Genomic DNA, 27,954 nt, shown 5'->3' on the forward strand with positions numbered 1-27,954 from the left:
TTGGGGCCCGTTGCCATAAGACAAAAACAATTAAAATAAAACATAACAAATAGCCAGCTTCGATTGGCTGGGATTACAATTATCAATGGAGGATTAAATTCTTGTAAAAATTATCACAATTCTCAGATTTATCAATTAACATTCGCATCGTATTAATCTTAAAATACATACTCGCAGGAACCACTATTATTCATTCTTGTGAGGTAGACAACAACAGTGGAGTATGTGTAGTTTCTGTTGAACATGGTAATAAGGTAAGTAAGACGTAAGACCCGTTTTTGGTCGCCATTTTGAGTGATTTTAGTTCATCACCATCATCCTCCTTGCGTTATTCCATTTGTCACGTTACTTCAGTCAGTCTTAATTAAGTAGTAGGTCAATCTGTTTTAACCCCCGACGCAGAAACGACGAGTATAAGTTTGACGTGTCTGTCTGTCTGTCTGTGGCATCGAGACACACTTCACCTTGTGACACACTTAACCATATTGACCTTATTTGTAATGAAACTGACTGAAGTAGCTTGAGACGTTCGTAGGTTTCTGCGAAAATTGGATACGAACGGATTATTACTTTATAAGTAATGTAGTAATAGGATTCACAAGCAGGATCCTTCAGTAAGTAGTAGTAGTAACGTGATGACTTAGGTGAGTATGTGATGTAAGCATAGATTATCAGATACTTTAATACTTGTAGTTGAACTTCATCTGCAACAGGTACTTCACGTTCACTTGCGCAACGTCGTAAACGATGAATCTGAAGCTGTGCTAAGGAAAATATTCGGTTTCGTATTATTAGAACAGATAACAACAGAGAGGTTACATGAGAATGTTCTAGAAAGAGAGATGATAAAATTCTCAAAAATGTTGCGATTCGATTTCACACATCAGTTCAAATCAATATTAGTCGGGTAGCGATAACTTTTGAGGTTTCGATAATATTCATGTTGCTTATTTTTTGCATATGGTTTTCAGACTATTGATCAAATATAAAAATAATATTTTGGGTCGTCCTAGGTACTTGCTTAGCTCGAAATTTAGGTATTTCTATTTTTAAGCAGTGTTCAGTCAAAAAAATATTCGAGAAGAAATTATTTGTATCTATGTAAAAACAACGTGGTTGCCGATGTACATATGCATTTTGGGTCATTTTCATAGATGGGTTTAATTATATTTTAAAAATGTCTAATATTGGCCCTTAAACACCTAATAAAATATTAGAGTTGGTAAGTGAAGTCTTATACTATTCAGGACATTGTTATATATATATATTTTAAAAGTGTGTCACATTCATCCAATGCTTAGGTTAAAAAAAATTTTTTTTTAATAAAAACCCTGTCAAAGCCTCAAAAAAATTTTCATGTTAAAAAGTTGACGTCTACATAATTATAATATGATATCAAGTCATCATTTTTAATTTGGGTCACTTTCATCCATGGGTTTTCAATATTTGGCAGAATAAAACGCAACGCAATAGAGTAGTATTTTAAATTTTCGCGCTGTGTGGCGCGCAACCGATAGCCAATCAGGTTGGCGCATGCCGCTGGTGCGACGCCGCGCTGTGACACGAGGCGTAGGTACCTACTTCTCGTGCGCAGTCATACATAATTTAAGATTGCCAGAACTGCCAGAAGTTCGGGCTTTGGCGGGATTCTCCTGATTTTTTTTTTTTGCATGTCTTCCCAATTAAAACTTATACATTACTAACCTTAAGAACTGTATTACATTAGTAATGAAAACAGACCAATTATAAATCTCGAAAACACGTAAAGGTATCTAAAATAAACGAAGTAAACTAGCTAAACTATAGTTAAGTTTTATTGTGGTGCATTAGGGTAATACCGAATGACAAAAATGCTGTGGTAATTCCGAAAAGGGAATCTTGATATGATGGAAATAATGGTGATTTTTATGTGACTTTCGTAATTAGACGACTTTCGGAATTACCCTAATGCACTATTATTTTATTTTACATTTCCCTCGAATTTCCGGAACCCTTTGTTCCGATATTGAAGTGCCTAATTCGATCCGGCACTCCTATTCATATACCGTGATTAATATTATTGTAACTATTGATTTCAGTTTTTAGTTACACAATACAAGGTGTAATTTTTATGACGGTAAATATTTATGGATGCAAATAAATACAAAACCCAAAAACAGTAAAATAAATTGTAACTTGAATATTATTTCCCATATTTTCCTTAATTTTCATTTATAATGGACACGAAGCGCACGGCGGTATAATATATCTCTACACCTTATAAAACAATAGTCGCGTGTGTCTGTGTGCGCGCGCGTGTGTGCAAACACGGGTGGTGACTTGGTGAGACTGCGGTAGCCATTATTGTTATTATTCTCATTATATGGCATAAGAATCCTTTTCACAGACTTTCGACATTATCCCAATTGGTTAAGAATTTAACCCTACCTTAAAAAAAAATGGTAATCAAAATAGGTATGTAATTTTTTACTCACATTTATCTATCCATACTAATATTATAAATGTGAAAGTATTTCTGTTTGTTTGTCCGTCTTTCACGGCAAAACGGAGCGACGAATTGACGTGATTTTTTAAAGTGGAGATAGTTGAAGGAATGGAGAGTGACATAGGCTACTTTTTGTCTCTTTTTAACGCGAGCGAAGCCGCGTGCAAAAGCTATTATAATATAAAGCTGCAACACGACTGACATTTTTCCAAAAATAGCCAGAAGGAGGTTCCGCCGGTGGCAGTGTTTAGTGTGGCCGTATAGAGGTTTGTCCTGCGACCCTATAGAAATCCGACCGTCGGTCTACCTATTCCGGGTAAAAAAATATTGGACGGCCTGGCCAAACGGCGGGAGATAGCCGGGGGGTGTTCGACCAAATGTCATAGAGGATCTTGGGCTGTTTACAACAATATATCACACGTTGGGGTTGGAATAAAAAGAAAACCAGTCCCCGCTTTATTTTACCACTTTGTCGGCGTGATTGATATACATATTGGTACCAAATTTCAACTTTCTAGTGCTAACGGTTACTGAGATTATCCGCGGACGGACGGACGGACAGACAGACATGGCGAAACTATAAGGGTTCCTAGTTGACTACGGAATCCTAAAACTGCTGCAAATGTGAGAAAACTGGCCACTTTTGTTTTGTATGGCAACTTTTAAATCGTAAGAGTTAGCCGGGGGTGCTCGACCAAATTAATGTCATACAAGTCTCGGAGTAGAAAAAAGTTGTACTTAAAAATAATTCAAAATGGCTACTAATAATACTACTAATACTTTTTTTTTATTTCAAAATGGTCCTAGCGCGCTGAGATTTGGCATACGAGTGGATGGCCACCTCAAAATTAGTATTCAAAAAGAATATTTTTGAAAAATTCAAAAGGGCGGCCTTTGAGGGCCAATTGAAATTTGTGTGGAGGTTTTTTTTTAGTCGCCATGGTTCCATAATAATACAAATAAGTTAAAAGTGCTTGAACAAATGTTGTACAGTCATCTGAGATCCATCGAATGACATTTAAAAATAAAACAAAATAGCCGACTTTTTTTTTATATTTCAAAATGGTCCGAGCGCGCTGAAATTCGGCACACGGGTGGACATCCGCCTCAAGATTAGTATACAAAGTGGCGGTCTTTGAAGGCAAATTGAAATTTGTATGGAAGTTTTTTTTAATAACCATATCTCCGTAACGGTTGGAAAAAGTTCAAAAAAGCTTGAACTACACTATTTCAAAATGGCCGACTTTGATTTTTTTATCTTCGGTCCGACCGCGGTAAAATTTGGCACGAGGTAAAACCGGAGGCCAAAAATAGGAATGAGAATTTTTTTTTGGGAAAGTCAAAAACGGTGGCGTAACGGTGTAACGTTAATCGATCATTCATTGGGGTTGTTTCTTTTTTAAATATAAGAAATACATGATTAAAAATTGTCTTATTTAAAAGTCCTTTTGTAATCTATGTATTATTTCTCAATGTTCAGATTTGAGGAGTTTGGTTCTGACCATCATCAGCAGCTCCACTGCACCAAATGTCACTGTTCTGGACGAGAGTGCACGCTGTTCTTATAAAAATACCAAAGTCACTATAAGCGTGCCGTTCAGATTTGAGGAGTTTGGTTCTGGCCATCATCAGCAGTTCCACTGCACCAAATGTCACTGTTCTGGACGAAAGTGCACGCTGTTCTTGTAAAAATACCAAAGTCACTATAAACGTGCCGTTCAGATTTGAGGAGTCCGGTTCTGACCATAATCAGCAGTTCCACTGCACCAAATGTCACTGTTCTGGATGTAAGTGCATGCTGTTCTTAGAAAAATACCAAAGTCACTATAAGCGTGCCGTTCAGATTTGAAGAGTTCCGTTCTGGCCATCATCAGCAGTTCCACTGCACCAAATGTCACTGTTCCGTACGTAAATGCATGCTGTTCCTTTAAAAACACAAAAATCACCATATGTACACCTTTCAGATTTGAGGAGTTCCCTCGATTTCTCCAGGATCGCATCATCAGAACTGGGTTCTGAGAAAAGTAGGACCAATCTGTATGCATATTCATTCAATCAAAAATTTTTTTTTCAAAATCGGTCCAGTAACGACGGAGATATCGAGGAACAAACATAAAATAAAAAACATACAGACGACTTGAGAACCGTCCTTCTTGAGAGATTTGAGGCGACGGTTAAAAACACTACGTGACATCACGCGAGGCAAGTCCATTGGGCGTTTTTTTTTTTACTATGATGCAGTTTTACTTAGTGTTTTGTATTCGGTAACAGTTATATGACTTCACCTCCTTAAATATTGCCGGTTATAAAAAGTACATCCTGTATTTTGCTTTATAATCCTGTATTTTATACAGATAAATTCCTCACCGTTTTATGATATAATATTTTGAAGTACATGTGGGCATAGACGTACCTACGTCGATGCCCACATGTACTTCAATATTAAATATAAATAATCGGCGGTGCGTGTGTTAGCTCATTGAATTATATATTATTTTATATTGTATATGTGGATTCATATTGAAACATAAGCGCTCTTCAATCTGCATAGTGAGTGACACGCTTAATATAAGTATAATTTTAAAGTACTTAGAAGATAAATCGACTAATTATTTGGCAGTAGTAGTAGTAGATTCCACGTTGCATACTAAATTTATTATTTAGAAATGAAATTATTTTATTGATGCATGTGGAAAATAGGTATATTTAATTAAAATTGCTACTCTAGTGGTCTTATCAAATACAACCTTTTCATTAAATAGCGTGATTCGGGCGCACAGTTGAAATAAATTTGCGTTTTGTACGTAACGTGCGGTTTGTCGAATGTCGAGAGAGGTCATTGCCCTTCCCTGCTCCCGCGCCACGGCCGCGCGGACGCGCCCGCTTGACTTGATCGAACGCAAATATTAATACCGTATTATTTTTCGAAGCATTCTATTAAACTGACCCAAATTCATGTATCTTATTTACCCTGTCTTTTTAGTTATTAAGATGTGAACTCTAGTAACTTTAATATTTTTTTGTAATGGTAAGAACCTATTTTAGCTAAATTATCGCAAATTTTATAAAGCATTGGAGTAGAAAAACACAATTTCAGTTTATTGATATATTTAAAGGAGGTAATGCGGCTTTACTAATTTTTTTTAACATGAATATTTTTTTGCGTCTGTTTCGCTAGGTATGACAAATTGTCATATAGCATTCGAGGAAATTAACACAAACTACGTAATACACGCTAAAAATGTCATACTAAATGCATTACAGTTACATTTTTTCTCTCGAATATTTTTTTGACCACATTAGGTGACATTAAAAATTATAACCACAAATTACCAAATTACTGAAAAAGCACCCTAGGAATGTGACCCAAAACGAAATATTTAATTTTATATGTTAGCAAAGTATTTATAAACGAAAACAAAATCAACTTTAATATTTTTTTAACTTAGGACCCAAAATATAGCCAGCGCCGCAGGACTATATGTATAAAATCTAAGCGTCAGTTTTGGTTGTCAAGTTAAGGAAAGATATCTACATCATACCTACTAGGAAGAAAAATATTGGAAATAGTTCGTTTAGCCACTAACTGGACTATTTTGAACAACTGACTGAGGACTGCCATCTTGCGAGCAAATTGGCTCGGGCGAGGCAAACGTGCGAGTATGAGTATGAATGTTATTGCGCGAGGCTGCACGGGTAGCATGGTCGCGCGATAGGCGTCCCTATCGCACTATAGTAAGTGCGATAGGGACGGCCAAATGTTTTATCATTTATCGCACGACCATACTTGCCTGCCTGTACGCTCAGTGTGGACCTGGCTAATGAATATCATCATCATTTGTGACACATTCATGGTAAAGGTACCACATTGTCGCTTATCTGCGAATTACCTGTTAGAGCGTCCTTGTGCCTAAGCGATAATGTGGTACCTTTACCATGATAATGTCACATATTTAGTCGAAACCTGGTACTTACGGGTAAAGTAAAATAAAACTTGTTATTGAAATAAAACTTGAAGTGTAAGGTTCAATTTTGTATGCCGCAGGTGTTTTTAGGGATGTACAAAGTCAACAGTTGGTATAAACTAACCCCCTTAATCATAAACGTTGACTAAAGTTAACAAGCCGATAACAATCGTTTGTCCCTTTCCGACGTATCGGCGTAATAGAAAGGGACAAAAAATTTTTAACGGCTTGTTAACTTGCGTGTACGTTTATGAATGAGGGGGTTAGTACTCGTATTTTAAATCGAACAGCGTTCACAATAATCATCATAAGTATAAAATAGTGTATTATAAAAGGATACTCGTTGTAGAGCAGCGAAGTGTTGATGTCCCTGGTGACGGGCTTGCCGAGCGGGACCACGGTGCCGCAGCCCAGCGTGCGGGCCATGGCGGGGTCGGGCTGCGTGCGGCCCTGCCCCCACGTGCTGTGCGTGCCGGCCGGCAGCTTCTCGATGTACGATGCGGAGGTGCACTCTTTCCTGTGAGGTGTGCGGACACATAGGTAAGACTGTCGAGAACTCGAGTATGAACGACCAAATAAATCTATTGGCGCCATTTTTTATTCCGTTTCCTGATTTTTTTCGATCGCGCAACAGAGCTAGTATTAGATTTATATTGACCGGGATATAGACCGTGATTACCTTTTTGATTTTTGTCGAGCTCCCGATATTTCGACGCAGTTGATGCGACCAGTGGTAATGCTGAAAGTGAACGCAGCCGACGCGCGCGAAGGAGGGTAGATCGCGCGCTGTCTATGCAACTTTAACATCCACCCGCCTTCGTCAGTTTTCCGTGATCATGATGCATGCAACTGCGTCGAAATATCGGGAGCTCGACAAAAATCAAAAAGGCAATCACGGTCTGGGTCAAAAAGATTTAGTAAAAACGTGATTTCTGTGGACAATGTTATAAAAGTTAACGACTCTGGTACATTCGTATCCCGTTTTTCGTATTTGAGTGTCAAGAACTAAAAAAATGTTTCCCGTCATTAGAATGTAGTCTTAAAATTAGCACTAGATTGTCTTAACTTTTGTAATATCCACAGGAGAGATATAACCAATTACCCATACATTAAAATCTGTTTGACCCGTTTATATCCCGGTCAATATGTCTAATGAAAATAACCGCGAATCATTCAAAACTCTTAGACCTAGTATTATTTTCTTTGCATTATACAGGCATGGAAGCTTGGAGTCCGCCTCTGCAACCACTCCCGAGAATTGGCGTACGAAAGCGACTGCCATGTGACCTACTAACCCAGACGGTAACTACATCTAGTTGGGGTTAGTCCGGTTCCCTAACGATAATTTCCTTCACCAAAAAGGGAATGGGAAAGGTCAAATGACATTTCGCACATAAGGTCCAAAAAACTCATTAATACTAGTCGAGGTTTGAACCTGTGAGAGTCCTGTAACCCCTGGATTGAAGGTAGCACGCTCTCGTCCCTATACCACCTTTTTCTTCATACATAAAAATTTAACAAAGCCAGCATAACTTACATATCGCCCAGAGCGACCTCAGCGAGCAGTATAACACCGTAGGGACAGCTCTTGCTACTACAGCAGTATTTAACACTCGCAACCAATAACCCGCCAGGTGGGCACTCGTGAACTTTGCTCAGATACCGAAGAACCCGCAGGGCGGATTCTCGCCATACAAGCGGACGGTTATAAATTACGACCGCCATTTTTTGTCTGGCAGTGAATGTGTTAACAACGTCCACTGTGTATTTATAGCTTGCCAGCCACGTTGTTTGTGCCCCGAGCGAAGAACATTATGAGGCAACAAGTTGTTTACGCTAGTAGGACATAATTCCCAGAGCGCCCTTAGCTCAATCGTAAATTGGGACATAGGCGTGGGTCAAATTTAGCTTCTATTAAGATTTGACTCATTCATTATACATATTAAAAGGACTCACATATTTCCTAGAGCGACCTCAGCGAGCAACATGACACCGTGGGGACTGCCCTTGCTGGTGGCGCAGTAGTTGGCGGACTTGGACACCATGTCGGCGAAGTAGATACCCTTGCCGAACATGTAGCCCGTTACCGGCGCCTCCGGCGGCGCGATACGCAGACCTAGAGGCGAAATAATACAAGTTATTATGTTTATTATAGAGATGGGCCGAATAATCGGTAAATATTCGGTATTCGGCCGAATAATTCGGTTGCATTGCCGAATATTTACCGAATAAACAAAGTAAATGACTAATGAAGATCTTACGTATTCCATTGGATACAAAGCCGAATATTCGGCCGAATGTTCGGTTCGGTAAGAGCTGAACCGAATGTTCGGCTGAATGTTCGTATTCGGCCCATCTCTAGTTTATTATAACTAGTTTATTGTTTTTTCTAGTTTATTAGCATAATTTAGATTTAAGACTTGCTGTACCCTGTCAGGGTCCATGTGAAACCAATATAAATATGTAACACCTAGATGTAACCATGGATGCAATAAAGAAATTATGAATTATTATGAATTATTATAATACATATGTCAGAAAATAAACAGTTACAGGAAGATATACAGTTAAGACTAAGAGAACCGTATGAATATTTATACTACGTCGGTGGCAAACAAGCATACGGCCCGCCTGATGGAAAACGGACACCGTAACCTATGGACGCCTGCAACTCAAACAGTGTCACTTGCGCGTTGCCACCCCATTAGAAACTTATACACTCCCTTTTGCTGTGAATATTAGGTTGATTTATGTTTAATGTTGTCATGGATTCTGCAACACAAGTACACAGTTGCACTTCTCATTTACTACATACAAAATCCAATCTGTAATGTTCCATACGTAGAAAATTTATTTACATCAAAGACAGAACTCCAGGTTACACCTTGACCTGTTTTTGTGTACGGACCAGTCGCTACAAGCACGCCGCGCATGGTTCTTGGGAAAATGTTGTAGAGAGGAAATGAAGCGAATGGTGACTCCCTTCCGCCCGGCTTATTAGGATTCCCTAAACCGTATCGGCTCTAGCCGGCCAAAAATCGCTGCTTAGTATGAAGACGCTTACGGCTCAGCCACGACATTGGTCTAAGCGCGACAGCGATGAGCGTCAGCCACACGTGCGAATGAAAAGTCTCATCGCTGTGTCTCGCTCCAATGTATGGCCGCCGCTCACAGCTATCGCGCTTAGACCAATGTGGTGGCTGTGCCGTTACCCGTCGCCGTCGCTGAACGCAGCCGTACGCATGTTTATACCAACGAGCGTTTATTGGCCGGCGAAGACGATTCCGCGTCGATATATGTTTAGGGAGACCCTTAGATGACAGCACCCGTTTTATCGAACGACATTAGAGATAGACCGGACGTGAGGGTGTCATCAGTGGTTTTATAACTAAACAAGTACAATAACTAGGTGAGCTTACCCTGAGACAGGATGCCAGCGAAGTTGGTAACGCGCGAGCCGTGCCACAGCAGGCGGCGGTTGTGGAGTTTCTTGAACGGTTTGTAGCGCTTGTCTTCGCCCTCACGGACCACTTTGAATACCTGCAGAAACATATTCATTATCACTTGAATTCATAAACAAGTCTAATAGCCGGGTCCACACATAGAGAGGCAATTTCCTCTGTTATTAGACGTGCCTCGGCCGAGGCAATGCGTGTGTTTTGGTCGGCCGAGCAACCTGCCTCGGGTGAGGCACGTCACGTTGCCTCGCTCTTTGTGGACCCAGCTACTAACATAATAATTCATTAACACATACAAGCAGTGAACAATTATGGGCACCAAGAACATAGGTGTAACTAACGAATGCAAGCCAAGCTTGAAATACAACACAAGTTAATACGCACGCGACCAATCGCACGTGTGATGGTGACTCTTTAACCAATTGCGTTGTAGCAATCCACAAAACGAGAATGTTGGGTTGGAAACGACCTAACAAAGCAAAAATAAAAAATAAAAGCTTGGATAAATGGCTATGGTCATATTTGAAGTGTAAATACCTCCAGTATCTCGAGGGTGTAGTTAGAGTGAGTAGCAGCGTGGGTATTGGTGGTATAGGCGGCGATCATCTCGTAGTCGGGCGATCCCTTGCCCACGGGGACGATCTCTGACTTCAGCTTCAAGTAGTGGGACTCTATCGGGCTCGTGGTCTCGTCGTCGTCTGCAATGTTATGAATATTGATATTTAACTGTACTTGTACTTAGACATTTGCACATTGTCGCTGTGTCAGATGATTGTAGCGATACCATATCAGGGTGGCTAGCCGAATGGCACAATCGCTCACGAAACGAAGCGCTAGTAGATATCTATCTCTATCGCGCTTGCGTATTGGCGCGACAGAGCCAGCGGCGTATCGCTTTCGTTTGGCGTCGGAGAAATGCCATTCGGCTACGGGGCCAGAGCCACATAGTCTTGCTAGGCATCAAAACAGTCTTCCAATTACTACTATGTAACAAACATTTTCTCCGAACGAAATGATTGTCACGTGTCCCATGGCCCCGCCAAAAAAACTTTGTCGAAGATAGCGAGGCAGTCTGAAACCCAAGCGACGTGTGCTATCGCCGTGCAGTTTCCACACAATTTGTAGTTCATCTGTATAGGTCCCATGACACAAACAGAAAACCGTCGAAAAGGATATGCAGATGAATCTATGAGAAGCTACTTATGCTTAATCTGCCTTAAGGACGTCGACGAAACCCAGATATCGGTTCTTGATAAAATTGACTTGTGGTTGTACCAGTTACCTGATTTGAGCAGGCTGTACGCGATCTCGATCTCGAGTAGGTTGTCCAGCATCTCCGTCTTGGCCTTAATGGCCTCTACGTTGTCCAGCAGCGGAGGGTTGTTCACGCCGAAGTTGTGCGGCACCAGAGTGAAGAACCTGCGCACATGTCTTCATTAACCAATGCACTGGTGCGGTTATGAGACCAGTATAGAAGATTATATAACTATACTCTGTACTATATTTAAAAGAGCGTAAAACAAATAATTTATACTTTTTCGGGTAGTTACAACTATTGTCGGCAATCCATCCAAAAAAAAACCATGCAGATCTGACACTCATCAACCTGTTTTAACTTTCTCAATTGGTAATGTTTTCAATTATCATAAGGAGCTTTTTTAGGGTAGATTTTATTTACATTTATTAAATACCTAAACAGTAATAAAAAAATCTGTTACCTGTTGGTAGCGTCTATGATTTTGCTCTGGCTCGCTTGGCCCTTATTAATCATGTCAAGGAGTTCGGACAGCGCCTTGTACCCAGCCTTAATTTGCTTCTTGGACAGTTTTCCCAATGGCATCTTCTCTGTGTCAAGCTAAAAAAAAAAGTATTTATAGCTGCTGATTGTGAATAAACTGTACTAATACTAACAGGCAGGCAATCATGGTCGCTCGATAAATGACATAACATCAGGCCGTCCCATTCGCACTATTTGTAAGTGCGATAGGGACGGCCTGATGTCATATCGTATATCGCGCGACCATGCTATCGGTGCAGGTTTAGTTTACAATCTTGGTTGGAAAGTCAGATGGCAGTCGTTTTCTTAAAAAACTACTGCCTCAAATTCTCGGACTTAGGGCCGGTTGCATCAAACCATTGAAACTGTTTGTCACAGTTAGAGCGTTCGTTATTATTTTTGTATGGGAAGTTCCATAGACGTCTGCTGCGTGACGATGATGTGTCTATCAAATTTGGTTCATGAAACTGGCTCTTAGTTAGTTATGAAGGCGGACCAAAGGCTTCCATGAGCCGATGATGACGAGATAACGCAAAGAAGAAGTTACCTATATGTAGTACACTTAACTAATTATGTGTTAGTCAGCAAAGGGAAGACACCTCAAATTTTATTTTGACGACCGGTCTGGCATGGTGCGTAGTGACCCTGTCTGCTAAACAGCGGCCCCGGGTTCGAATCCCGGTAAGGGCATTTTATTTGTGTGATGAACACAGATATTTGTACCTGATGGATGTGTTCTATGTATATAAGTATGTGTTTATCTATATAAGCAAAGACCTATATAGCTTCTAGACGTACAAGGTCTAAGAAAAAAACGTACCCCGGTTAAAAGCTACGCTCAACCAGAGGGCGCCACACCCTTTGGGGTGCGCTCACCTAGATGGCGACTCTGATTGAGACTTAAAACATGTCAGTTTAAGGCAAAGAGAATATAGTCTTCTAGAGCGCTACGGTCTAAGTCAATTGTGTAACGGACTACGTGAATTGCTTGGCTGTCGCTAGATGACTCTAGCAGTTCTTTTTCATGAAGTTACGTCCTTTTGCCTCAAATCATTTTGAGTTTCTGCTGCTTTGACAGTTTCGGAATTCACAAGCATTCATTAAGTTGCGATAGCTTTATAGCCAACTAATTATTGTTAAAATGTCACATCAGATGGCGCTGGACTTGGGTTGTCGACAGATTTCATAGATTAAATAAGTTTTGTTCAATTTGACACAGTGACAATAATTGTCATTCTGGTTTTCAACTTGACATAAATTGTAAAAATGCCGTGTACACGTGCATACGTGAACTGCAAAAATCTATCCGGAGAAATTTTAGTGTTCCGATTCCCGGTTAACGAAGAAGATAGGTTGGCGTTATGGGTGGAAAATTCAGGTACCTACAGCTTCATAAAAAAAAAGATTAAGTTGGTAAGCAAATACTTAAATGGTTGAGCATGAAACCCGAAGCACTTCCTGTCTCGAGTCATTAGACGTGATACATTAGGGGCAGGTACCGGTGTTATTTTTAACATTTTATCAAGCGAGCGAGTGCTGAAGAACCATGTTTTTAAATTTGAATCACACGGCTAGGACGCCCAGCACTTCGATGTTTTAAGTTGAACTATAATATTAAATTAACATCTGAGGAAAGTTATATCCAGCAATAAGTTACGTTTCTTCTAATTCAAATAATTATAGTACACTTAATTCTGGAAATTTCATAATTTCAAACGGGTACAATGTTTAGTTTCAGTGTTTGTGTAGGTACACAAATGATTACGTGAATATCTAATAAGAAACTATTCCATAATTCAATAACTCAGTTTTTAGGGTTCCGTACCTCATAAAGGAAAAACGGAACCCTTATAGGATCACTCGTGCGTCTGTCTGTCCGTCTGTAACAGCTAATTTTCTCCAAAACTACTCAACCGATCAACTTGAAATTTTGGCACAGGTATGTTAACCTGTGAGCCAAAGATGGACATGTAATTTAAAAGTGAAAATTAAAAACTGAAGTTTTTTGAAGTATACGTACCTATTGTGTTACATATCAAATGAAAGAGCGTGAGCGAGATACTAAGTTTCAAAAATATGTTTTTAAATAATTTTTTAACCATTCGAGTCCCAGCGACATCATATGATGTCAGTAAAATATAAGTAAATAGGTACATATAGATGCTTGGGACTCGAAGGGGGAAGCCCTTCTTGTAGTGTACGGAACCCTTGCAACGCGACTACAACTCGCACTTGGCCGTTTTTAGGGTTCCGTAGTCAACTAGGAACCCTTATAGTTTCGCCATGTCTGTCTGTCCGTTAAATTAGCACTAGAAAGCAGAAATTTGGTACTAATATGTATATCAATCACGCCAACAAAGTGCAAAAATAAAAAATGGAAAAAAATGTTTTATTAGGGTACCCCCCCCCCTACACGTAAAGTGGGGGCTGTTATTTTTTTTCATTCCAACCCCAACGTGTGATATATCGTTGGATAGGTATTTAAAAATGAATAAGAGTTTACTAAGATCGTTTTTTAAAAATATTAATATTTTCGGAAATAATCGCTCCTAAAGGAAAATAAAGTGTGTCCCCCCCCCCTCTAACTTTTGAACCATAAGTTAAAAAAATATGAAAAAAATCACTATAGTAGAACATTATAAAGACTTTCTAGGAAAATTGTTTTGAACTTGATAGGTTCATTAGTTTTTGAGAAAAATACGGAAAACTACGGAACCCTACACTGAGCGTGGCCCGACACGCTCTTGGCCGGTTTTTTTTAACATCTTAGGCACATTTAGACAAGATTCATTTATTTCATAATACAATTTTTTTATACTACGTCGGTGGCAAACAAGCGTACGGTCCGCCTGATGGAAAGCGGTCATCATAACCTATGGACGCCTGCAACTCAAGTACATTCTTGTCACATGCGCGTTGCCACCCCATTAGAAACTTGTACATTCCCTTTTGCTGTGTTAAGTAGGTACACAGCAAAAAGGAGTGTATAAGTTCCAAGGAGGGTTCGGGTTGCCGACGACTCAAAGGACAATAGACGGAACAAGTTAGTTCCGTAAGTCCTCCCGTCATCCAGCACACCGCACCCTCGTTGAGCTCTGGCAGCCTTACTCACCGGCAGGCACTATGAGTAGGGTCTAGTGCTATTTGGCTGCGGACTTCTGTAAGGCGGAGGTACTATCCCAGTTGGGCTCTGCTCTAGATTCGAGCGAGACGATATCCGCTGTGCTGTGCCCTAACACACAAAGCGGAATATCACTCGCTATGCCCTACCAGCCCTACCTCCTATGATAATTAGACTGTAAATTATTTATTCATAAGCAATACTACATTATGTTTTATACGGAAACTAAAATAAAATTTGCATGACAATCTACGATCGTTTAAGGAATTCATATTATGATCGTCAAGTATAGTACCTACGCTATGTTGTATGTGTTAAATCGTACAGTGACCTGCAAAATTGCATGGAAATATTATAAATTCGCCATCCACTTCTGCAGCTCACTGTGCATAGTTCTTAAAAGTAGGTAAATAATTACAATTCCATACCATTTCTAATAAATCTCCTGAAATGGATCGTCAAATTACAAAGGGTTTATTTATTGGATAGGGTTTCCTCAAACCTATTGGCAAAGCCGATTTCATGGCTTTCACCGACTAAAAATCGATGTCGCGAAAGCATCTATGAAGATGAACTAACGAGCGATTTTTGGTCGGCTAGAGCATATTTCGCGTCGATAGGTTTGGGGAGACCCTTACACATCAATTCACAATGACTACAGTGCTGGACAAAATGCTTCATACACCGGCATATAAAATAAACTTTCGATCATAAGTTACCTTACCTCTTTATACCTACATATATGTACAATTAATGACAAACAATTAATTTAAAAAGTAAAAAGTTACAAAGGTCATGGATTGACTGTGTCTCAAATACAGAGGTAAATTCCTATACCATTCTAAACAAACAATGAAGTGAATGTAATTTTTCAAATATAGTCTCATTAATAGATACCTCTATTACTGAGACTATATAAAAATACACTCTGTCTCACTAGTAGAGGTAAATGTGACTGTGCAGTCGAAAAAGCTTATCTCAGTTATAGAGGTCTTATTTGTCTCACTAATACAGGTAAAGTAGTGCACTTATAGTGACTTTGGTATTTTTATAAGAACAGCATGCACTTTCGTCCAGAACAGTGACATTTGGTGCAGTGGAACTGCTGATGATGGTTTGAACCGAACTCAAATCTGAACTGCACACTTAAAGTGACTTTGGTATTTTTATAAGAACAGTATGCACTTGCGTCCAGAACAGTGACATTTGGTGCAGTGGAACTGCTGATGATGGTTTGAACCGAACTCAAATCTGAACTGCACACTTAAAGTGACTTTGGTATTTTTATAAGAACAGCATGCACTTTCGTCCAGAACAGTGACATTTGGTGCAATGGGACTGCTGATGATGGTCAGAACCGAACTCCTCAAATCTGAACGGCACGCTTATAGTGACTTTGGTATTTTTGTAAGAACATCATGCACTTACGTCCAGAACAGTGACATTTGGTGCAGTGGAACTGCTGATGATGGTCAGAACAGAACTCCTCAAATCTGAACGGCACACTCATAGTTACTTTGGTATTTTTATAAGAACAGCATGCACTTACGTCCAGAACAGTGACATTTGGTGCAGTGGAACTGCTGATGATGGTTTGAACCGAACTCAAATCTGAACGGCACACTTATAGTGACTTTGGTATTTTTATAAAAATAGCATGCACTTTCGTCCAGAACAGTGACATTTGGTGCAATGGGACTGCTGATGATGGTCAGAATCGAACTCCTCAAATCTGAACGGCACGCTTATAGTGACTTTGGTATTTTTGTAAGAAAAGCATGCACTTACGTCCAGAATAGTGACATTTGGTGCAGTGGAACTGCTGATGATGGTCAGAACCGAACTCCTCAAATCTAAACGGCACGCTTGTAGTTACTTTGGTATTTTTATAAGAACAGCATGCACTTACGTCCAGAATAGTGACATTTGGTGCAGTGGAACTGCTGATGATGGTCACAACCGAACTCCTCAAATCTGAACGGCACGCTTATAGTGACTTTTGGTATTTTTATAGGAACAGCATACACTTACGTCCAGAATAGTGACATTTGGTGCAGTGGAACTGCTGATGATGGTCAGAACCGAACTCCTCAAATCTAAACGGCACGCTTGTAGTTACTTTGGTATTTTTATAAGAACAGCATGCACTTACGTCCAGAATAGTGACATTTGGTGCAGTGGAACTGCTGATGATGGTCAGAACCGAACTCCTCAAATTTAAACGGCACGCTTGTAGTTACTTTGGTATTTTTATAAGAACAGCATGCACTTACGTCCAGAATAGTGACATTTGGTGCAGTGGAACTGCTGATGATGGTTAGAACCGAACTCCTCAAATCTAAATGGCACGCTTGTAGTTACTTTGGTATTTTTATAAGAACAGCATGCACTTTCGTCCAGAACAGTGACATTTGGTGCAGTGGAACTGCTGATGATGGTTTGAACCGAACTCAAATCTGAACGGCACACTTATAGTGACTTTGGTATTTTTATAAGAATAGCATGCACTTTCGTCCAGAACAGTGACATTTGGTGCAATGGGACTGCTGATGATGGTCAGAATCGAACTCCTGAAATCTGAACGGCACGCTTATAGTGACTTTGGTATTTTTATAGGAACAGCATGCACTTACGTCCAGAATAGTGACATTTGGTGCAGTGGAACTGCTGATGATAGTCACAACCGAACTCCTCAAATCTGAACGGCACGGTTGTAGTTACTTTGGTATTTTTATAAGAACGGCATGCACTTACGTCCAGAATAGTGACATTTGGTGCAGTGGAACTGCTGATGATGGTCAGAACCGAACTCCTCAAATCTAAACGGCACGCTTGTAGTTACTTTGGTATTTTTATAAGAACAGCATGCACTTACGTCTAGAACAGTGATATTTGGTGCAGTGGATTTTCTGATCATGGTCAGAACCAAACTCCTCAAATCTGAATGGCACACTTACAGTGACTTTGGTATTCTTATAAGAACAGCATGCACTTACGTCCAGAACAGCGATATTTGGTGCAGTAGAACTGCTGATGATGGTCAGAACCGAACTCCTAAAATCTGAACGGCACACTCATAGTGACTTTGGTATTTTTGTAAGAAAAGCATGCCTTTAGGTTCAGAACAGTGACATTTATTTAGTTATGTTTGTTAAGCAAGGTAAAGAACTGTACCATATTACGGGAACTTAAGACGTTTCCTACTTTAAGTGAAGATTGAAACAAAAATGCGAGGTTTCTAGTGGTGTTAATTATTTTATTTTGAGGATAAGTCTTCTACGATTGATTTAAGACACTATTTTGCATGGTAAATTCTAATTTATAGAAATTACCGTTGTTTTACTAAACCCTTAGTTTGCCCATTATTCCGGGATACAATTTTGGTATGGCTTTAATTCCGGAAGTCGTTGTACATTATTACGGGATATCTTTAAAGTCCACTTTGTTGAAGAATAATGTAAAGAAACGAATAAATAATATTGTTTACATAAATATATAATGCACATATCGTTTTGATAAATGCTTATACAGAGTGTATTTTTTTTAATTGGCAATATTTTGGTGAGCTGGAATGGGAAGGGAAATATGATATTTTACGTTATAACGATTATATGATATAACGACAGGGTGTTATAAGTTTCACTGTCTGTCTGTCTAAGGCATCGCTTTCGAATGGATGAACCGATTTTAATTAGTTTTTTTCGTTTGAAAGAGCTGAATTAATCGAGAGTGTTCTTCTTAGCCATGTTTGATGAAATCGGTTTAAATAGGTACTATTTTATATTTATATATGTCTATCCTATTATGTATTGTCCTCATGTAAATTTTAGCTTTCTAGTACTAATGATGATTGAGCTAAATCGTAGACGGACAGACTGACTGACGGACAAACCAATATGCGGTATAAAGATTTTTACCTAACTAAGGACGTTTAAAAACATAATATCCGGGTCTCTGTACCTTATTTTATGAGTTTATATATTTTAATATACTTTATATAAGTATACCAGAATAAGATACACTCATATAAAGTCGTGTGCTTAATTACGGCAGTCAAAAAAAGGCTATATTAAAACATAAACAAGATTTTTTTTCTTAGTATATTGGAAGATTATATAACAATTACACTCAAAACATTGAAATAAATAAACTTTGTGCTTTAATTTTATGAAATAAAACAAATTTAATGTTGATGCCACAGTCCAATATTTCGCACGTATTACTCAATGAGTATACATTTCGTATTCATAATATTGTCTTCGGTTACCGCTATAGTTACTCATGAAATAAAACTATGGAAACGGATTAAATCGCGTATAATGAATTTAAAATACATCCCGACGTTTCGAACTCTTTACAGCGTTCGTGGTCAACGGGTGACTGAGGAAAAATTAAAATGTGCAAAAGCTACCCACTTACAAGAAATATTAACGAACCATGACCACAAATAATATAGATTTCTAAGGCAGGTTCACACACTATTAATAAAGCTAGTTATACAATATTCAAAAAATTTTACCATTACTCTGTTAAAAAATAATTAACCAATTAATCTACACAAAATTGACAAAGAAACAAACTGCAAATGTCCAACACCATACAACACAAATGCCTCACAGCCTTCGTCGTGCTTGTTCCATTATCAGATGTACTACTGGATCCCAAGCCGGTGGTAAAGTAAAGCCATCCTCTCTATTAAAGTTTGGATATTTCTTGATCTCAATGGCCTCTCGCAACATTCTGGGTATATATCATTTCGTATTCAGTTATGAGATTAAAATCTAAAAAATATATGTACCGTAATTATGTCACTATAATCTGTAATCTTTACTTAATGTATTTACATCAAATATATAAATATACTTAACCGTAAATAGTAATAGGGCACAACAACATTACGGACTGTGTTTCCGTTATTCCGTGATACTCCCGCAATTATGTACACCTCGTCAAAATGGTGTACATTATTCCGGGAGTGGGCATTTTAATAAAAGTATGTTTTAAATTAACTTGAAAAGATGATATAAATGTCTTTTAATAACTATAAGACAATTATGATACAAATTTAATATCAATAAACTTACCATCATCACAGCAAACCCTTACGAAGTTCCGCTGCCGCGTTAAGCTCACCGTCAAACACGCCCATAGAAACCACTGCGTGGTTGCGACTGACGCATTTGGAGGTACCTCATGGCTTCAAAAGATAAGATAAATGTCCGAAAATCGACTTTTTCGGTTCTATTTGATCTATAGTTAATTAAATACTGCATTAACTTAAGATTTTGCTGATAGTTTCCTTATTTTGCGACAAAAACCAAAGTATCCCGGAATAATGTACCACATTTTACTATCCCGGAATAGTGTACAGATACCTCATATTGAGTTTTCAAGTCAAAGTTTGTCAAGCTTCAATTTCTTATAATCGGATTCATGAGGAATTGAGGAAACTCCTCAAACCTTAACGTTATACGTATATTCATTTGTGTTGCCATCTAATAATTAAAGCATTCAAAGCAGTTTTAAAAAATACCTACACATTTCTACATAATCCAACATTCGCAAGTAGCTTTCACCAGAACCCGAAAGGCGACGGTTTTTTTTCTTAAAAATTATTTTATCTCTATAACGCGAACGAAGCCGCGGGCATAAGCTTGTCTTATATATAATTATTTGATTATATATTATACAAGCTTATGCCCTTTGTCAGCGTGATTGATTTACATATTGGTACCAAATTTCAGCTTTCTAGTGTTAACGGTCACTAAGATTATCCGCGGACGGACGGACGGACGTACAGACAGACATGGCGAAACTATAAGCGTTCCTAGTTGACTACGGAACCTTAAAAAGTGTCTGTTAAATCCATACTAATATTATAAATGTGAAAGTGTTGTGTCTGATTGTTTGTCAGTCTTTCAAGGTGAAGGACTGACGAAACGACGAATTGACGTGATTTTTTAAGTAGGTAGATATAGCTGAAAAGATGCAGGAGAGTGACATACTTGACTATACTATTGTATGAGAGCTTATGTAGGTTAACATTATAATGCAGATGGTTTAGTTGTAGTCTAATTTGAATCTATTTGTATGTGTGTTTATGTGAGTATACATCCCATCAAAAACATAAATGCGCGCGCGCGCGCGCGCGCGCGCGCGTGTGTGTGTGTGTGTGTGTGTGTGTGTGTGTGTGTGTGTGTGTGTGTGTGTGTGTGTGTGTGTGTGTGTGTGTGTGTGTGTGTGTGTGTGTGTGTGTGTGTGTGTGTGTGTGTGTGTGTGTGTGTGTGTGTGTGTGTGTGTGTGTGTGTGTGTGTGTGTGTGTGTGTGTGTGTGTGTGTGTGTGTGTGTGTGTGTGTGTGTGTGTGTGTGTGTGTGTGTGTGTGTGTGTGTGTGTGTGTGTGTGTGTGTGTGTGTGTGTGTGTGTGTGTGTGTGTGTGTGTGTGTGTGTGTGTGTGTGTGTGTGTGTGTGTGTGTGTGTGTGTGTGTGTGTGTGTGTGTGTGTGTGTGTGTGTGTGTGTGTGTGTGTGTGTGTGTGTGTGTGTGTGTGTGTGTGTGTGTGCGTGTGCGTGTGCGTGTGCGTGTGTGTGTGTGTGTGTGCGTGTGCATGTGCGTGTGCGTGTGCGTGTGTGTGTGTGTGTGTGGATGAAGTGCCTTGATGTGACCATGTTAAAAGTGTTACTCGCACCGATAGCATGGTCGCGCGATTAACGGTAAAACATTAGGCCGTCCCTATCACACTTACAAATAGTGCGACGGGGCGGCCTGATGTTATATCATTTTATTTTTATTTTTTATTAATCGCGTGAAAATGCTGCAAACGGAGACGGCAAAACTGCCGAATCTTGAAAAAATATTGTTGGTAATTAGAGATAAGAAAGTCTCTCCATAAGTTCCAACCATTCATTATTTATTCTTATTTATTGATCATATTTTTGTTTTTAGGAAATTCCGCCCTGCACTCCCTAACAAAAAAGGAATTGAGCCATAGATTTATATGTGCTGCTCATTTCCATCCTCTCCAAATAGCCAAAGGAAACGAGATGTGCCGCCTTCTTGGTCCACAATCTAAAGTCAAAAAGTTGTTGGGATAATGTTTATTGTGATTTACCCTGGACAATTCCTGACAATCTAAAATCAAAAAGTTGTTGGGATAATGTTTATTGTGATTCACCCTGGACAATTCCTGACAATCTAAAATCAAAAAGTTGTTGGGATAATGTTTATTGTGATTTACCCTGGACAATTCCTGACAATCTAAAATCAAAAAGTGGTTGGGATAATGTTTATTGTGATTTACCCTGGACAATTCCAGACAATCTAAAGTCAAAAAGTGGTTGGGATAATGTTTATTGTGATTTACCCTGGACAATTCCAGACAATCTAAAGTCAAAAAGTGGTTGGGATAATGTTTATTGTGATTTACCCTGGACAATTCCTGACAATCTAAAATCAAAAAGTGGTTGGGATAATGTTTATTGTGATTTACCCTGGACAATTCCAGACAATCTAAAGTCAAAAAGTTGTTGGGATAATGTTTATTGTGATTTACCCTGGACAATTCCAGACAATCTAAAATCAAAAAGTTGTTGGGATAATGTTTATTGTGATTTACCCTGGACAATTCCAGACAATCTAAAGTCAAAAAGTTGTTGGGATAATGTTTACTGTGATTTATCTTACAATACTCTTCTGAACAACTTTACAGCTCCAGAACACGCGACTCGCGAGGTTTTTGGAGGTTGGAGCCCGGGAAGACGGTTATTGGCTACATGCCCATCTCGCACCCAATACTGGTATTTTCTTGGATTCGACCTCCCTTATACTGGCGACTGGCTTGCGACTCGGAGTTTGGATGGGTATGCCCACAGATTCAAGAAAAATAATTTTTTGCTCTGAGTGTGTGCCATACATATGTATAAGTATGCTCTTGTGGCACAGACGTGGAACGTGGACCAACTGGGACATCATGGATTATCTTGTCAAAAAAGTGCAGGTTAATTTTTAGTCTTAGTTTCTATGGTAGCTATCTCTATCGTTCTTACGTATTGGCGCGACAGAGCCAGACAACCTTTCGCGGCATTTCGTTTTCATTTCGCGTTACAGAAATGCCATTCGGCTACGGCACCTGTTATTTGTCATTTACAAGGTCGTGCAAAGTTCTTCAAAACCCTACATTAAATATGCCACGATAAGTCTATAGTTAATTTCCCAAATACGTATTGTGTTTTTGGATTTTAACGTACCTATGAAGGACATTACATTGTAAATTGTGATCAACTTATTTAGATAGTAGGAATGTACTATGTTAGCTACGCTTTATATAATTGTTCTGTTGTTGTCTGTTTCATTTTGGTGGTACAATAAAGTGTTTAATTCCATACTTATTTACTTAACAACCCAGGAACAAACATGTGAACCATAGACGTGTTTTTTCAAACCGTCAAACTTTGTGTCAAAATGCAGGAGCAGTGTCGACTTCAAAGTTATTATAGTCTAGTTTCCTAACCGGAGCTACAGTCCGGTGTGGCAGAAATAAACTAATTCGTGTTGCTATAATGGTCAATTATCTTATCTATTGATTAAAAAAGTAAAGATTACAATAAGTTTCATTTAGGTTCTTAATTTGTCAAATTGCATTAGGTACAGTTTGTTGGCAGCAAACAAGTTTACTCTCCCAAATACTCCTAAATACAATATCGGTAGTGGCAATTGGCGACTTTGATAGTGTGGGCCAAATGAGTACCTATATAATTATTTTGTTCGCCCTGCCTCTGCAATTTAAGGAATTGAATCGCATTTTGATGTTTAAATATCATTTTCATCGGCGAGGCTATCAAAATCGTTGCTAACTTACCTTGGACTGACTCTACCAACGCAGTTAAGTCAACAGCCAGCAAGAGTAGAAATTGAAAAATGGCAACATCGGTGTCGTCCCGTTTTCTTACTACTGATTTGAAATGGACGACACTATGATGTCGCCACATTTTAATATAACTTTTTTTGCCAACGTTTAATATCCATGCATGTTTGGATGTGATTCTTTCCTTCCTCAAACGTGACGTTAATTTTTGAAGAGAGAAGTCTACGAGTGGGTAGGTAATAAATACAACAAAATAAGCAACAAACACGAACGTGTGGAATGTGTTTGTTGTTGTTTGTCGGTTTTTTTTCATGAATGAAACTTGCACGTTCTCTAAGCGTGGAGAGTGAGGACGACGGTAATAAAATTATAAGGTAAAGTAAATTAATTGAATAGTGCAAGATTTTTTTTAAGTATTCAAAAAAATGCAGGTATCAAAACGAAATAGGTGTTATGGAACATAATGAGGAGGCACACTGACATTTTATCCCACCAGGCGGTGCCTGTGCAAGTGTCTAGGCATGTCACTGTCATTCATATGTGTAAGAGAGAAAAAACATAATATATCGTCTTATCGCTCTCTCGTATGGTACTATGGTGGTATCGTAGACAGAGACAGACATAGACTAAGGATTATTCATTCTATTATTTTCGGACTAATAGGGTGGCGCTATCTGTCATAACCTTTGAGTGTGCCTCCTCATTGGCTAAACCTAAAGATTTTTGAGGATAGGCAAATAATATTTATTTCTGATATAATACGTTATAACGATTACGCAAAGGTGGCTCTTATATTTCGTATTATTTATTTATTATCTTTTTTAAGTAACTGAAATAAAATGTAATAGCAGTTGAGGTGAAAATACGTGAATGCCTTTGCTCGTGCTGAATTGTAAGAAAAAAAAACACTAGTGACAAAGCTGTCAGTGATGTGGTGATACTTAGCTCTAAGTGACACTGACAATTGACATCGCATTTTTTTCTAATTTCATATATTGAGCACACGCAAAGGCATTGGTCACCTCATCTGCTATTAAATTTCGCAAAGGTCATTTCGGTCATGTAATAAGATAATAAATAAATGATACGAAATAATAATAAAAGAGCCACCTTTTCGTGATCGTTAAAACGTGCTATCAGAAAAATATATTATTTGCCAATCTTCAAAAAAATTATCGGTACTTAAATTTATAAACGTTAAAAAAACAGCTCATTTAAGTAGAGCTCTGATAGTTTGTCCCTTGTCTTAGTGCGTTTTCACATTATCCGTTTCAATATTGGATGTCGGACCAATATCCCATATATTTACGCCGCCATCTTTAATTTTTTTTTCTTCGAAAACCTTCCTAAATCCGATATCGGATCGGATAATGTAAAAACGCACTTACTCTCACCACTCAAACAATTCTAATTATATCGCTAACCTTTTTCTGTTTTCATACTTTTTAAAGACCACGATAAGAAACAGGTTATATACCTATAATATACTGATTGATTTAATTGCCATCTATCGACATTTTAATAATTACCACGACAGAGTTGTGCATTTATACAATTTACTGCCATCTATTGACACGGGGTTATAACTTTTAGCACGGTATGTAACCTAAAAATTTAGGTCAAACCCATGGCCTTAAACTGACATGTTTTAAGTCTCAATCAGAGTCGCCATCTAGGTGAGCGCACCCCAAAGGGTGTGGCGCCCTCTGGTTGAGCGTAGCTTTTAACCGGGGTACGTTTTTTTCTTAGACCTTGTACGTCTAGAAGCTATATAGGTCTTTGGTTTAAGGCCATGGGTTTGACCTAAATTTTTAGGTTACATACCGTGCTAAAAGTTATAACCCCGTGTCAATAGATGGCAGTAAATTGTATAAATGCACAACTCTGTCGTGGTAATTATTAAGATGTCGATAGATGGCAATTAAATCAATCAGTATATTATAGGTATATAACCTGTTTCTTATCGTGGTCTTTAAAAAGTATGAAAACAGAAAAAGGTTAGCGATGTAATTAGAATTTTTGAGTGGTGAGAGTAAGTGCGTTTTTACATTATCCGATCCGATATCGGATGTAGGAAGGTTTTCGAAGGAAAAAAATCAAAGATGGCGGCGTAAATATGGGATATTGGACCGACATCCAATATTGAAACGGATAATGTGAAAACTAAGTAACTAAGACAAGGGACAAACTATCATAGCTCTACTTAAATGTAGCTGTTTTTTAACGTTTATAAATTTAACTACCGATAATTTTTTTGAAGATAGGCAAATAATATATTTTTCTGATAGCACGTTATAACGATCACGAAAAGGTGGCTCTTTTATTAAATTATTATTTCGTATCATTTATTTATTATCTTATTACATGACCGAAATGACCTTTGCGAAATTTAATAGCAGATGAGGTGACCAATGCCTTTGCGTGTGCTCAATATATGAAATTAGAAAAAAAAGCGATGTCAATTGTCAGTGTCACTTAGAGCTAAGTATCACCACATCACTGACAGCTTTGTCACTAGTGTTTTTTTTTTCTAATTTCTTACAATTCAACACGAGCAAAGGCATTCACGCATTTTCACCTCAACTGCTATTAAATTTTATTTCAGTTACTTAAAAAAGATAATAAATAAATAATACGAAATATAAGAGCCACCTTTGCGTAATCGTTATAACGTATTATATCAGAAATAAATATTATTTGCCTATCTTCAAAAATCTTTAGGTTTAGCCAATGAGGAGGCACACTCAAAGGTTATGACAGATAGCGCCACCGTATTAGTCCGAAAATAATAGAATAATCCTTAGTCTATGTCTGTCTCTGTCTACCATACCACCATAGTACCATACGAGAGAGCGATAAGATGATATATTATGTTTTTTCTCTCTTACACATATGAATGACAGTGACATGCCTAGACACTTGCACAGGCGCCGCCTGGCGGGATATAATGTCAGTGTGCCTCCTCATTATGTTCCATAACACCTATTTCGTTTTGATACCTGCATTTTTTTAAATACTTACAAAAAATCTTGCACTATTCAATTAATTTACTTTACCTTATAATTTTATTACCGTCGTCCTCACTCTCCACGCTTAGAGAACGTGCAAGTTTCATTCATGAAAAAAAACCGACAAACAACAACAAACACATTCCACACGTTCGTGTTTGTTGCTTGTGTTCGCTGTTTGTTGAAAATGAGGGCCTTTATTTTATTGTATTTTACCTACCCACTCGTAGACTTCTCTCTTCAAAAATTAACGTCACGTTTGAGGAAGGAAAGAATCACATCCAAACATGCATGGATATTAAACGTTGGCAAAAAAAAGTTAAATTAAAATGTGGCGACATCATAGTGTCGTCCATTTCAAATCAGTAGTAAGAAAACGGGACGACACTGATGTTGCCATTTTTCAATTTCTACTCTTGCTGGCTGTTGACTTAACTGCGTTGGTAGAGTCAGTCCAAGGTAAGTTAGCAACGATTTTGATAGCCTCGCCGATGAAAATGATATTTAAACATCAAAATGCGATTCAATTCCTTAAATTGCAGGGGCAGGGCGAACAAAATAATTATATAGGTACCAATTCATTTGGCCCAAACTATCAAAGTCGCCAATTGCCACTACCGATATTGTATTTAGGAGTATTTGGGAGAGTAAACTTGTTTGCTGCCAACAAACTGTACCTAATGCAATTTGACAAATTAAGAACCTAAATGAAACTTATTGTAATCTTTACTTTTTTAATCAATAGATAAGATAATTGACCATTATAGCAACACGAATTAGTTTATTTCTGCCACACCGGACTGAAGCTCCGGTTAGGAAACTAGCCTAAGGTCAGTGTGGTGAAGACCGTCTACCCGGAAAGACCGTCTATTGACTATAACTTTTGTGATTATATATCTACGCCTCTCACACCTCCGGAGGTATACCAGTTTTTCATCCTTAATCCATTGGTCTTCAATACCTATCTCTAGGACGAACACTAGTTAACATAAAACTTGATTCGTGTTTCGAACTCGAACATCGAGTTCAACAAGGTTCCGCAAAAAATTAAAATAAAATAGAAGCAGTCGGAATATTTGTATATTGTGTATGTAACGTAGTCATTTAATAACCGTTCTTTCTGACTAGTACTATTATTAATCTACTCAAAACGCGCTCAATTTCTAGTTTTATGTTCTGAAATATGTAACTTAGAAATTGTGCCTACTCAGAAAGTTCGGCATAAAAGAGAAAGGCAAGACCGGCATATGATAAACAAGGAGTTGCCAACCTTTTTAGGC

The 27,954-nt window shown here is 38.4% G+C and overlaps 1 protein-coding gene across 1 annotated transcript in view; it reads right to left on the bottom strand.

Moving 5' to 3' along the window:
• Positions 1-403: 403 nt before the first annotated feature.
• LOC125226062 (poly [ADP-ribose] polymerase) overlaps positions 404-27,954 on the bottom strand; it is a 57,679-nt gene continuing 30,128 nt past the window's right edge. Inside the window, exons 14-20 of the mRNA XM_048129898.1 lie at positions 11,627-11,763; positions 11,191-11,327; positions 10,446-10,606; positions 9,870-9,990; positions 8,407-8,566; positions 6,791-6,967; positions 404-753 (exon numbers count right to left, since the gene is read on the bottom strand). Of these exons, the coding sequence (XP_047985855.1) occupies positions 681-753; positions 6,791-6,967; positions 8,407-8,566; positions 9,870-9,990; positions 10,446-10,606; positions 11,191-11,327; positions 11,627-11,763 (966 nt within the window). The 3' untranslated portion in view covers positions 404-680. The remainder of the gene's footprint in view (positions 754-6,790; positions 6,968-8,406; positions 8,567-9,869; positions 9,991-10,445; positions 10,607-11,190; positions 11,328-11,626; positions 11,764-27,954) is intronic.

Source organism: Leguminivora glycinivorella, chromosome 5 (genome assembly GCF_023078275.1).
Source record: "Leguminivora glycinivorella isolate SPB_JAAS2020 chromosome 5, LegGlyc_1.1, whole genome shotgun sequence".
Lineage (NCBI taxonomy): Eukaryota > Metazoa > Arthropoda > Insecta > Lepidoptera > Tortricidae > Leguminivora > Leguminivora glycinivorella.